This window comes from Cyprinodon tularosa, unplaced genomic scaffold, assembly GCF_016077235.1.
Source record: "Cyprinodon tularosa strain WSP-4 unplaced genomic scaffold, ASM1607723v1 ctg303, whole genome shotgun sequence".
Classification (NCBI taxonomy): Eukaryota; Metazoa; Chordata; class Actinopteri; order Cyprinodontiformes; family Cyprinodontidae; genus Cyprinodon; species Cyprinodon tularosa.
In genome coordinates, this window is record NW_024039012.1 from 428,222 (window position 1) to 440,836 (window position 12,615).

The 12,615-nt window shown below is 36.3% G+C and overlaps 1 protein-coding gene across 2 annotated transcripts in view; it reads right to left on the bottom strand.

The window, feature by feature from the left end:
* enpp1 (ectonucleotide pyrophosphatase/phosphodiesterase 1) overlaps nt 1–12,615 on the bottom strand; it is a 47,021-nt gene that overhangs the window by 22,338 nt on the left and 12,068 nt on the right. For both annotated transcript variants that reach the window (XM_038291890.1, XM_038291889.1), the window contains exons 3-9: nt 7,925–7,985; nt 6,129–6,226; nt 5,973–6,052; nt 2,489–2,608; nt 1,649–1,758; nt 1,495–1,560; nt 1,334–1,406 (exon numbers count right to left, since the gene is read on the bottom strand). In XM_038291890.1, the coding sequence (XP_038147818.1) occupies nt 1,334–1,406; nt 1,495–1,560; nt 1,649–1,758; nt 2,489–2,608; nt 5,973–6,052; nt 6,129–6,226; nt 7,925–7,985 (608 nt within the window). The remainder of the gene's footprint in view (nt 1–1,333; nt 1,407–1,494; nt 1,561–1,648; nt 1,759–2,488; nt 2,609–5,972; nt 6,053–6,128; nt 6,227–7,924; nt 7,986–12,615) is intronic.

Consider the following 12,615-nt stretch of genomic DNA (forward strand, 5'->3'; position numbering starts at 1 on the left):
GAAACTATATCTCCTTTATCTGATTTTATCTGATTGCATGTCCCAATGGGACATGCCTGGAACACCTCTCGAAAGGAGGCGACCAGGAAGCATCTGAAATAGATGCCAGAGCCACCTCATCTGGCTTCTTTTGGAGGACCAACGACTCTACCCCGAGCTCCTCACACGTAACTGAGCTCCTCACACGATCTAGAAAGGGTGCGCTCAGCCACCCTGCGAAGGAAACTCATTTCGGCCACTTGTATTCGTGATGTTGTCCTTTCGGTCATTACCCAGATCTCATGACCATCTGTGGAAACGTAGATGATCAGTAAATCGAGAGCTTTGTCGCCCTGCTCAGCTCCTTCTTCATCACGATAGTCCTATACAGTGACATCACTGGCATCACTGCCTATCCGTCTTTCAATCTCACGCTCCATCCATCCCTCACTTGTGAATCAGACCCCGAGATACTCGAACTCCTCCACTTGAGACAAGGACTCTCCACCGAGCTGAAGAGGGGAGTCCACCTTTCTACGGTGGAGAACAATGGCCTCAGATTTGGAGGTCCTGATCCTCATAACGGCAGCTTTACACTCAACTGCAAACAGCCCCAGTGCACGTCGGATGTACTGGTTTGATGAGGCCAACCGGACAACGTCGTTTGCAAACAGCAGAGATGATATCCTGATGTTTCCAAACCGGACATCCTCCGGTCCCAGGCTGTAACTAGAAATTCTGTCCATAAATGTAATGAACAGAACTGGTGACAAAAGACAGCCCTGGCCGCGACCAACATGCATCAGGAAAAATCTTAAAGGCAAGGATTCATAGCCTTTAGAAACCATCTAAACCTCACAATATACAAGGTTATTAAAATTTGAACCTATTTATTCATTTTGTCTATGTTTAAAGATTGTTTATTCATTTAAAACGAATTAATAAATCAGTTAGAAGAATGGATTATTAGAGCAAATGCAGATGTGCTATGCTCAGTACGTTAAGTGTTTACTTGTGTACTTTTCTCTGATTTATCTAAAAAAAAATTTTAATTTAGGGGAAAAAAAGTGAAAAAAGGTTACTCACATAAATAAAAGTGAGTGAATTTAAGCTCTAACTGACTCCTGACTCTTTAGGCTGTATAGCTAAAAATATGACCTTTTAATCATGGTGCAGACAAAATCAAAGCAAAGAGGAAGTTATGTATAAAAAATGTTATTAGTGGATAATAGAGAGGATGTGGCAAGATTATGCGAACATTCCCAGCAGAATATTAGCTCCAGTATAATTACACCTAGTTATGTTTGGATAATCATCAACCTGCTGACTTTGGCAGGTTTAAGGAGTAACTTACCTCCTGACTTTGTGGGCCATATCTATGTCCTGTACTGTCTGGTTCTTCCAAGTACAAAGTATAAAAGTCAGGTCTGAAACCAGAGACAAAATAAGCAAACATGGTTGTAATGTTTCTTGATTCTTATTCAGTAAATATTTGAATGAGAAATAAAGCAGCACCTTTCCTTCTCGGGCAAACTGAGCCAATCAAACAGCGTTTCCAATCTCGTCTCAAATGTGATGCTCCTGCAGACAAAGTGTTATTGAGGAAGCTTAAAAAATCATGCAGTTCTGAACGTAAATATTGGTTTAAAATGATTATTTTTATCCTTACTTATCATATTTCTTGTAGAAATTTGGGAAGGAGCCATTAATTTCTACATCTGAACCTGGCCAGAAAAAAGTGGCTGTTTTTAGTTTTTGCTGCATGGCGGTGATCCACACCTGAAGGAGATAAGTGAATAAGAAAAAGGGGCCATAGATGCCACCATTATTTGGAGAAAGAAGATGAAAAAACAACAGGAGGCTCTGCTACACAGGAAATGCATTAGGGAAAAAGGAAAATCTGGACAAATCTGTGTTTATCTACAGATATAACTGTTTTATTTATACAGCCATGGGCTAAATATATTCTGCCAGAAAGAGTGCTTTTATGCTAGTGGTATTGATAAAGAGTTATTTCTGTGCAGGAAACTGCTCAGCAGAGAGAGATAATTTCACCCCCTCTTTGGAAAGTCCTACAGCTGCAGCAATAAGACAGTGAAGAGGAGCAGCTTGTCACACAAGAGAGAAATGAGATGTATGAGGTCCCAAACTTAAGAACCACACAGTGATTAAGTGAGATCAACATGCTGCTCTCACAAGCTGACACTTTACACAAGCTGGATCCATCATTTCAACAGGAAAGTTGGGAGAGCAAATTACAGCATAAGCACCGAATCCTACAACCTTCTGATATAAGCTGAGAGATTCCTTTTTTGTTAATTCCAGCTGGTTTCCAGGAAATTCACAGTAAATAAACAATTAGCAAATACTTTGAGATGTTACAATAGCTTACAAAGGCTGAATTGCTCAATTCTGCATTGTAATTCTGGTATTCAGTCTCAGTTAGACAATAGCTTTATTCTGAGAACTAAAGGATTCAAATTCTCTATTTGTACACAGATCTACTCACCGGTTCCCCCTGGTACCACTCTGCATTAAATTTCTCAGGAGACTTTAAGCTAAATGAAGCATTCCGGGTCACATCGTACATCTTGTTGTCTACAATGCCATGAGACTCTGGATAAAGACCCTGCAGAAGCAGGAGAAAAGTTAAACACACAGTCGCACCTTTTGGCTCTGTAAAGCCCCATGTAATGAGTTTTTTTCTCTTTAAGTTACCTGGTATGCATTTCATGATAAATCTGCTGTCGTTTTGCGCTATCGTTTCTAACAATCTCATATGAACCCAAACTAAAACATTTTTATCTTGAAGTCTGCATCTTTTTCTGAGAAAGAAGAGACTAAAACCAGTTTTAAAGCTCTTTTTTCCATGCATGTGTGAGCACCTCGACTTTATAAGAGCAAAGACTTGATACTTTGTTGGCAGAGATTGAGCTTTGAGACTCACAGCAAAAGAAAAAAAAAAATTGCATTTGGTGCCAAGCACCCATTTAGCTGTTCACATTATAATTACAATCAGAGCAGCACAACAGACGCTTTAATGCTATTGCATCCTGTTTCAACCTTTTTCATTTTATGCCACATTTATTTGTGATATTTGTGATACTCTGGTAGACAAATAAAAAAGGTGACTAAAGCCTTCTCTTTTATACTTTAGACATATAAAGTGACGTAAGACCATGTTTAATCTCTCTAAAGATGAAACATGGCTTTTCTGTTCTAATGATTCATAATTGGCAATCCTTGTCTTGCATCAGATAAGGTCATGATGTAGATAGAGCAAATCTTACTATTACACACTCATTAACAAAGCAGGTTGAAAAGAAATGATGTCACAATAAAGATTGGCAATAGCTCCATCTCCAAAAACTGATTTATATCCTTTATCTTATCTACGACCCTTTTAAGGGGGCCTAAAGTTATTATGTCAGATTAAGTTTAGCACTCTGGCCTGATTGTTCTTCTAGAAAAGCCATTACTGGACTCGCAGAAATACTGAAAACTGGAATTTCTCTTCATTTCAACCCTTTAGCGAAAACAAGAAGCATTTTTGGTCCAAATGTCCTGCACAGGAAATTTACCCAAGTAAAATGTAATGATAATGAAGACTTTTTAACATAGACACACATAATATTTGGTTCCCCTCTAAAGAGTAAAACTGATTCAGTATATGGCTCTTTAAACTCTATAGAATAAATTCCAAAAACAAAAAACTGATTTAAAATGATACAGAAAAAAATATTATTGGTCTAATTGAGTAAAAGTTTATGTTAGATTTTATTTATTTATATATTTATTAAATGTTCTTCCCTAACGTAAAGCGTTTCATCTCAGGAACAGTTACCTTTTTGCATGATTCTTTAACAACCATGTTTAAATGTGGGTATTGTTAGTTTTTAAAGCATCGACAGTATGATTTTCCTACCAATTGTACCTCTGAAGGACCGAAACATTTCTTTACAATCACAAGACTGATTTTGGAAGACAGTTAGTAGAAAACCCTGCCAAATGTCTAAATGGCGCTTTAGGTAAATCACATAAAATCTAATTGTGTTTGAACGTAAAGAATTTCAATCAAAGAACTGAATCAAAAACTGCATATACTGTTTAAAGTATATTAAAAGTAATGATTACACTGAAGACCAATGTGAGCAACATCAGATGTTCATGCTGAGGCTAGACTTATATTAATCTTGTTATAAACCAGTATCATAGCAAGTTTCATTGTTTATTAAAATATAAGAGCTTACAGCAGCAATTTCCAAAAGTGTACCTTTAATTTAAATTATTTGCCCAGCTTAAAGAACAAAAAAAAAAAGAAAAAAAAATTGTTGTTCTTGGGATGTGGAGTATGCTATGTGTAAGAGTCCTGCTCTGGCCAGAGTGAGGGCCCAAGTAAATGAGACATTACACCTTTTAAATATAACTTTTTGTTTGCATTAAAACTTTCATGTTTTGCACAATGAAATGTGTGCTTAAACTTGTGATATGTTCTTATGACTCTTTGTCTGTACATCATTTAACTACATAGTGTTTTAGCATTTCCACCACAAATCATATAACAATATCAGCATTTCCAGTATCCATAAATAAAAAAAAAATTTAAAACTGTTGCTAGAATATTACTAAATACGATTTCATTTCAATCTATTTTTCACTCCGTCCTTCCTACTTTTCCAGTGGTTGTCCCGATGTGCCACTTTAGGAGCTTTCTGGATGCTGTATAGATATGATTCATTAAACCAAATATTCTTTCTCATCGGCACTGAATGCATGAAATTTAGCAGAAATATCCACCTGCTGTGAGATCTGTTTTAGAATGTGCTGACTGACCCCTGTTTATGCTCTTGTTTCATCTTGTACTTGAATTTAGCAAAACAAAAGAAGAAAACTTGCATGAAGCATCACACTGAACAGATGCATGTTTGATAGCATGACTGTTACAAATCAGTGAGTTTTATTGTTCTGGAAGCCCAGACTGCTAAATCAGTTAGGCTGTCACATATTCTTCTTTCTGCTAGATTATTCATTTATGCATTTCTAATGCTCTTTGATGCACTGAAAAAGAACATTTGTTAAACTTTTTTTTTAAAGGACAATTACCTCTTATCAAACATATTCATCCAAATACAACACTTAAATGTGTTAATTTCTATGATAAAACTGATTTGATAGTGATATTTGAAACTTGCACTGAGGAGTGGATCATATACCAGAACAGTTTTTTTTAGTAAAGCAGACTGGGACATCCAGGCTGATTGCGATAGCGTTCATAAAGATTAGATGCTATAAGAGCCCAAAATTAAATAAAAATAAGATTAACATAATCCCTATTCATTTAATGTTTTATATACCTAATTTAGTTTGGTAAGGAAAAATAGCTGTTCTCCATTTTTCTATATTATCTCATGAAATTCTGGATAATTTCTCGTATTTTCATTGTTGGTTATAATTTAAAAAACAAAAAAAGATTATTCAAATGCTGCAGAAAAGAATATTATTGGTCTAATTGAGCAAAAGTTTACGTTGGATTTTATTTTTGTGCTACATACATAGATTATCAGAAAATGAGTAGAGAGTGCGCAACTGTGCCATTATGCAGCTAAGAGGCAATGTTGGTATGCACATGTATGCACCCTGTTGCCAGTGAAACTGCTAAAGATGTGACATCCAATGTGTGAAACTATTTAAAAGTAATGTAAAACCTGCTGTCTAGTTGTGGATGTGTACATTATTTGTACTCCACTGAACAAATATTAAAATAAACTTAATATTTATATTTTGATAGTTTAAATTAAATTTTTCATTGCAATATATGTAGAGAAAATGAATAAAGACTTAAAAAAACTCCAAGTCTCACACATCATTTTATATAAATTAGCCAGATACTCCTAAATGTATACTTGTGGGATGTTAAGTACCTTTACAGTTTAACCTATACTTCAACCCAAAAAGTTGCACTAAATAAACACATGACTAACTTAAACACTTACAGTCACTATGGTATAGTGGTTTGGAAAAGTCTTTGTAGGATAAACAGGCCTGAGGTAAGGTGTTGTTGTTCCATCTTTTCCTGCAGCACAAATTATGTTAGTAATATCAAGAGAATATTTAGAGAGAGAGAAGACGAGGCTACTTCTCTGACTTACGCAGCTTGTTAATGATCGGTGTCTGGCTTTTGGGGTCTTTAAAATACTCTGCTCGGAAACCATCCAAGGACACAAGGAGGAGAGGAGGTCTGGAAAAACTGGGCAAGAGCAGAAACATTTTTCCATGTAAGCTTAACATAAAACTCTCTGTTTCTGGTGCAGAGGAAACAGATGTGAGAACCTCAAAAGGCAACAAAGTGTTAGTAGCATGTATACTGAAAAAAATAATGCAACTGCATTTGGCATTTACTTAATCATATTCAGTTACTTTAACACAATTGTTTTATGTCCTATCCTGCTGACATGAAACAATTGTTTTAAAGTAACTAAATATGATTAAGTAAATGCCAAAAGCGGTTGCATTAGGCGTTAATCATCAAAAAACATTCAAAATAATCCAGCGTTATAAAAGCATGGCCTTTATATTTGTGTGTAGCATTTAATTAATGAAACAGTGGAAACTGGCCCAGATGGAAACAGGTTTGGACAAGCCTCACATTCAGTATGAACAATATGGCTCTGTTGTAACTTCAAAACACTGTGTGTTCCTACAAAAGAACCATGACTCAAGTTAACACAAAGTCACCAAAGTCACCACTATCTATCAATCGATCTATCGATCTATCTATCTGTTTAAATGTCATCCCTAAAAGTTTCAGAAAATTAGACCAAGGCCATTTGTCAGATCTGAATTATTACTTTAAATCCCCACATAATATTCCTTGTTCTCTAAACAGAAAATCAGTTTCTCTCTCTTTTTTTTTTTTTACAATTTGCAATTACTTTGTTAAATCATTGCAAATGATCATGTGACATTTTCTGCATTGTTTCCTGCAATAAAAACTGTTTCTGCCATGTTAATTAAAATAATAAAAGTATTATAAACTATTGAATAGTCGCAACATCTAGACATTAATTTGCACACAAGACGGTTAAAGAAGTTGCCATAATTTAACAAGCAAATTTCTATTTCCAAAACAAAACAAAACAAATTTGTCCTGAATAAGTTACTTTTGGTCCCCAGTTGAATATTGACTTTATCCAACCAATGGAAATGTGTGAAGCAGCCAGCAGGGAGGGAACATAGCTGCAATCTCTAAAAATCTTATAATGACCGCATAACTCTTTTATAAGTATGGCACTGCTTACCATTTTATGACAACATGAATCAAAATAGAAAATATGTAATGTTCTGTTTTTTTTAAACTAAGGGTTAAATGTAAAACTAAAAACATGCAATAAGCATTTTCCAGAGAGAATAAAGCCTAAATAAAAATTTGATTTGCTTCTAGAAGCATTAAAGACTCCTGTTTAGCAGAATGAGGAACCAAAAAAGCATAGACCACAGTTCTTTAATTTCTATTTTAAACAAAAATTATGCTTGTTGTGAGCAACAGTTTAAATGTTCCATTGAGAAATATGTCTGCCTAGTTCTGGCTTCATGTCATGACACAGACACAACTCAAAAACGCATGCCTGATTAGTCAAAGTCATTAACCTAGTTTCCATACAGATATTGACCAACTACTGATGAATAACACTATTGGGAAAAACACAAGCCTAACCTTTGGGTTAGTTACACTCATTTAAAAAAAACCCAACAAAAAACAATAACTGCTGAAGTGATGGGAAAATGTCTAGAATAATCTCTTTAGTCACATTTCAAAACTCCTCTCTGCAAATAACCTTACAACAGAATGGGCCAGACCTGAATAACATTGCAAAAAACTATGAAGCCTTATACCCCTTTAGAATAAAGTGATGTATTCTAAAGCTAACGGTTGAAATGTCCTCACCCAGGTGGGCACTGAGGCTCTTGAACCTCCTTTGCCTCTGTCTCCCAGAGTCTCCCAGATTCTGAAAAGAATAAACAAACATGTAAGTAAAAAGTTTTAATGCTAGTTATGATTTTATAAAATATTTTTCAAAACTATCATCAATTGAGCACCACAAAAACAGCGAGTGTTTGCAGCAACATTTCCTCATGATTTCTATAAGTCTAATGTTGTAAGTATAATATCTTCTGCCATCAACTGCCGGGATAAGAGCATCAGAGCAAAGGAATCAAAGAAGCTAGAGAAGGCCAGCGCTGCTCTAGGAACTCATTTAGAACATCTGCAGGTGATTTTACAAAGAGGAATTCATCATGAAATTAAGAACAAAGGTAAGCATCCCCTTCAGAGCACTGTTAAACAACAACAGAGTATCTTTAGTCAAAGGCTTTTCCAGATCACCACAAGACAGACAGAACAGCTCGATGTTCTAATGCATTTTGCATATCATATCATTCCATATCAATTACCTTTTGCACCATCACTTTTAAACTGATTTCATTTTTTCCTACACTGTTTACATTATTGATCACTACTGCACTTTATAAATGGTAATGTTCATTTCACTGTTGGAAGCTGGTTTCCTGGATATTATAGCCTCCAGAATTAAACAGGTTCTAAAACGTCTTTGGAAACAAAAGGTGGAAACTCTTCTGATGTTGGTATTCAAGTAAAGTAAGTTAATAGTAAGTCACAAACATCGGTTCTGAAGAAAATGAAGCTTAAAAAGCACTGTAACCAGTGAAAGTGAAGCTTCAATATTCTGAGTAATTCAGCACTATTTTAAGGTTATTGAGTCTTAAAACAACCTTTTTACCATTCAAAATGATCTGGACATTTGCTGTTAGAGAAAAACTTATCTGGAGTTAGAAAGTCAGAAAAGTTTTTCCAGGATATCTGTTTCCTATTTTCTGTTTAACAAAAAAAAAAAAGAAAAGGCCAAACATTTTACGCAACTGTTGAGCAGAACCAGACTTCACAGGAAAAAGGAAAATGGGAGAACAATTTCATGCCTGATTCTCAACTGGATAGAAGTGCTTAAATCTGCCAGATAAATGTAATATATACATTTTTGGACAACTAAACTAATGTAAAAATATATTTAGAGAGTTGGTAAATGGCCTGTAGTACTTACATAATTATTCTATATAATTCATGCTTACTGTCTCTATAAAAGACCCTTTACTCTTCCAGGTTATAAAGGCTGAACAAATATGATTATAACCCCCCCTTCACTGCCAGTAAGGAGAGGTCACTGAACCAGTTGGACACTTTACATTCAACTTCACATAAATACTGATAATCTGCTCAGGGACCAATCCCTAATTAACTTTAGGCTTTGCCAATTTTTGTAAAATCTGACAAGCTGAACCATAAAGTCAAAGATGACTCACCTACTTCACAATAGGTTGAAAAGGATGTATAAATGTTGGTCATAAAACTTTTTAGCTAGGTTTACCTTGCAAATTTATTTATGTTTACATTATTCACATGTTGGATTAATATTACTTTTAATGTGATAATGTAGTTGTAATGTATTTAAAAGCCAGTTTTAGCTAATTATTTCTTTCAGTTAATCTATTTTGTTTCCCTCTTATGAAGATGATACTCTGATTTATTTACAGTTATAGTGAAATCGCTTTTTCCGCTTTAAAGGAGAATTCCGGTTTTTAACACTTTTAGCCCATTTTCTGTAGTGTCCAGGATGAAATCGAATGATCGACACCAAAATTTTGACAATTGGTCCTGTCTCTGCTTTTTGGCTCATTTAGAATCCCCCCCTGGCTGCTTCAGAACGGCTTCCATAGTGCATGTCCGATAATGTCCTTAAAACAACCTTAAACGTTCTTTTTTTAAATATGCTACTCACCGGGTCGTCAGCGCTGTTCAATGACGTTCCAAAAAAAGTTTCGTAAAGAAAAAACTTTCCTGTAGTGTTTTATTTAGCATTTTGTAAATCCCATTGAGTTCTGTTGGAATAGTCAATATTCCCCTGCCACCGGAAACGGAAATGGGGCCTGTTTACACAGTTGTAGTCTTTTCGCTTCACTCTGTGTACTCCGAGAATCAAGAATCCACCTTTCGTATTCCATTTTCAGAGTTTTTTAAAGTGTTTAACAGAGACGTTAGCACCTCGACGTCGGAGTACACAGAGTGAAGCGAAAAGACTACAACTGTGTAAACAGGCCCCATTTCCGTTTCCGGTGGCAGGGGAATATTGACTATTCCTACAGAACTCAATGGGATTTACAAAATGCTAAATAAAACACTACAGGAACGTTTTTTCTTTACGAAACTTTTTTTGGAACGTCATTGAACAGCGCTGACGACCCGGTGAGTAGCATATTTTAAAAAAAGAACGTTTAAGGTTGTTTTAAGGACATTATCGGACATGCACTATGGAAGCCGTTCTGAAGCAGCCAGGGGGGGATTCTAAATGAGCCAAAAAGCAGAGACAGGACCAATTGTCAAAATTTTGGTGTCGATCATTCGATTTCATCCTGGACACTACAGAAAATGGGCTAAAAGTGTTAAAAACCGGAATTCTCCTTTAACCACCGATGGACCAATGTTGGACAGCTTCAGATTTTCTTAAGTTCAATGTAAATAAAACTGAAGTCCTGATTTTTGGTCCCAGAGAAAATCATAGCGCTTTACCCTCTGATCTTGTTGTTAGGAATCCAGTTTCTGTGGGTTGTGCTTGGTGTTTTTTCTCTCCCTCCACCACCAGGTGGTGCCCTGTCCTCGTTGGTCCTCCTGCACACCTGCGGCTGGTTGGCTCATCACTGAGGAGTATTTGAGTGGTGGTGGTTTTGGGTACTCTAGCCAAGCTGAGATTAGCTGAGTCTAACTCAGTCTTTGTTTCTCTGAGCTTAACGTTGTTTTTTGTCTTTGCCTTTTGGCAGGAAGTCCTCCTGCATACTGGAAGGATTTGAGCTTCATACTGAGCAGGGGATCAATCTCCACATGTCCCGTTCAAGTTCTCCCGGAAATCTAAGTGGCAGTCCGCTCCATTGCTCCTCAGGAACCAATCAAGTAAAAACCTGTCCACCCTCCAACGAGCCCCTCAATCTCTGGATAAAGCCGCACCGACTGAATTCTGGGAATCTGGGATTTTCTTCGTAAAACGTGAGTCCCGTTTATCTCTGTTTTTGCAAGACATCGTTCAAAGTTCCCACGGACCCTGAAGTAACCTCCGTTAACTTAGCTCTCTGACTTTTCCTGAATCCTGTTGAAAAATCTTGGATTAATTCTTGATCCTGGTCTTAACCATAAGAAACAGACTAGTAAAAGCTATAGTATTTTAAGTTTAAAAAAATATCTTTCAACAGTTTGAAATGGGTGATTCCTGCTTTTATTAGCTGCCAACTTGATTCTGTGGTTTACACTAACACCTTTTATATGTTGGTGTAAACCAAGCCAGGCTTAGACTAACATAATACATATTACAGTACAGTCTTAAAGATCTTTTTTTATCCTCTATTTGCATTATGTTGTTATATGCTTGAATTATCTTTTCTTTTTTTGTATCCAGCACTTTGGCCAAGAGCATTTTTTAAAATGGTCTGTACAACAAAATTTAATTTGATCGCCTTGATTTGATTGATTGTTTTGGTAAGAGCCAACACAAGTAGTCACCAGATAGAAACACTAAACCATGTTGCTGAAATACTGTAAGGTACAACACTGTCCATAGCATCTGCAGGTTAGTCATGTTAAGCAGCAATTCATCATCATGCAATAGCAAAGTTTCCATCGAGTGGGTAAAATATCTTTTAAATGAAGCTTTACAGTCCTTTTGTAAATGAAACAGCAGATTAAGCAGATGCTTGCTTTGGTGGAATCATCTTTTTATTGTTAAATTTAGAATTCTGTATTATTTGCATATTAAAATAAAATACCTACAGCTTCAATGTTTTTCCCATAGACAGAATGACACCAGCCTGACACCGGGCCTGATCTTTCACCTTTTTCGAAGAACTACTACATTTGTCAAGTGCACTGGTGACAGGACATGTAACAGAATAGTCTTATCATTCTGGTGAGAACCCCCACTCCCCCTTCTCTGGCTTGAGGTCAGCTATGTGGTTTGGAGCAAACACACAGTGGCAGTGTCTCATGAAAATGATTCATTTGATTTTTAAATCTACAGGGAAACCTACACTCAGCATTTTAGGCAACACACAGACTCCATTTATAGAGAAGGCGCTGATTAGTTAAATTCCTCTTCTACAAGTTTTTTTTTTTAATTATTTCTCTCTGATTAGATTGTGCCTTCTAATCTGGGGCTCCGAAAAATTATATGTTTTTCTTAATAACAGTAAAGATACTCCAATTCATTTGATTCTAAAATCTATTTATAAAAAAAAAACATAGAAGAAAGCAGGTCAACAAGAGTCTGGCTGTGTGGAAAATCTGACCCTTTTCTTCCCTTAATGCTTTCATACAGGCAGGCAGGGAAAACATGAGGAAAAGCTACCACAGAGGAAGGAGCACCCCTCCCCAGAGGATCACTGCCCACATTCTCCCCCAGAAAATCAGAAGGGGCGTTTAAGAAAAGCAGTGTACGATGAAGAACATACCAAAGGGCACACTGGCTTTATGGCCCACGCTGAACCAACCCATAGCTGGTCAAAACATTTCCCTTTCATGGA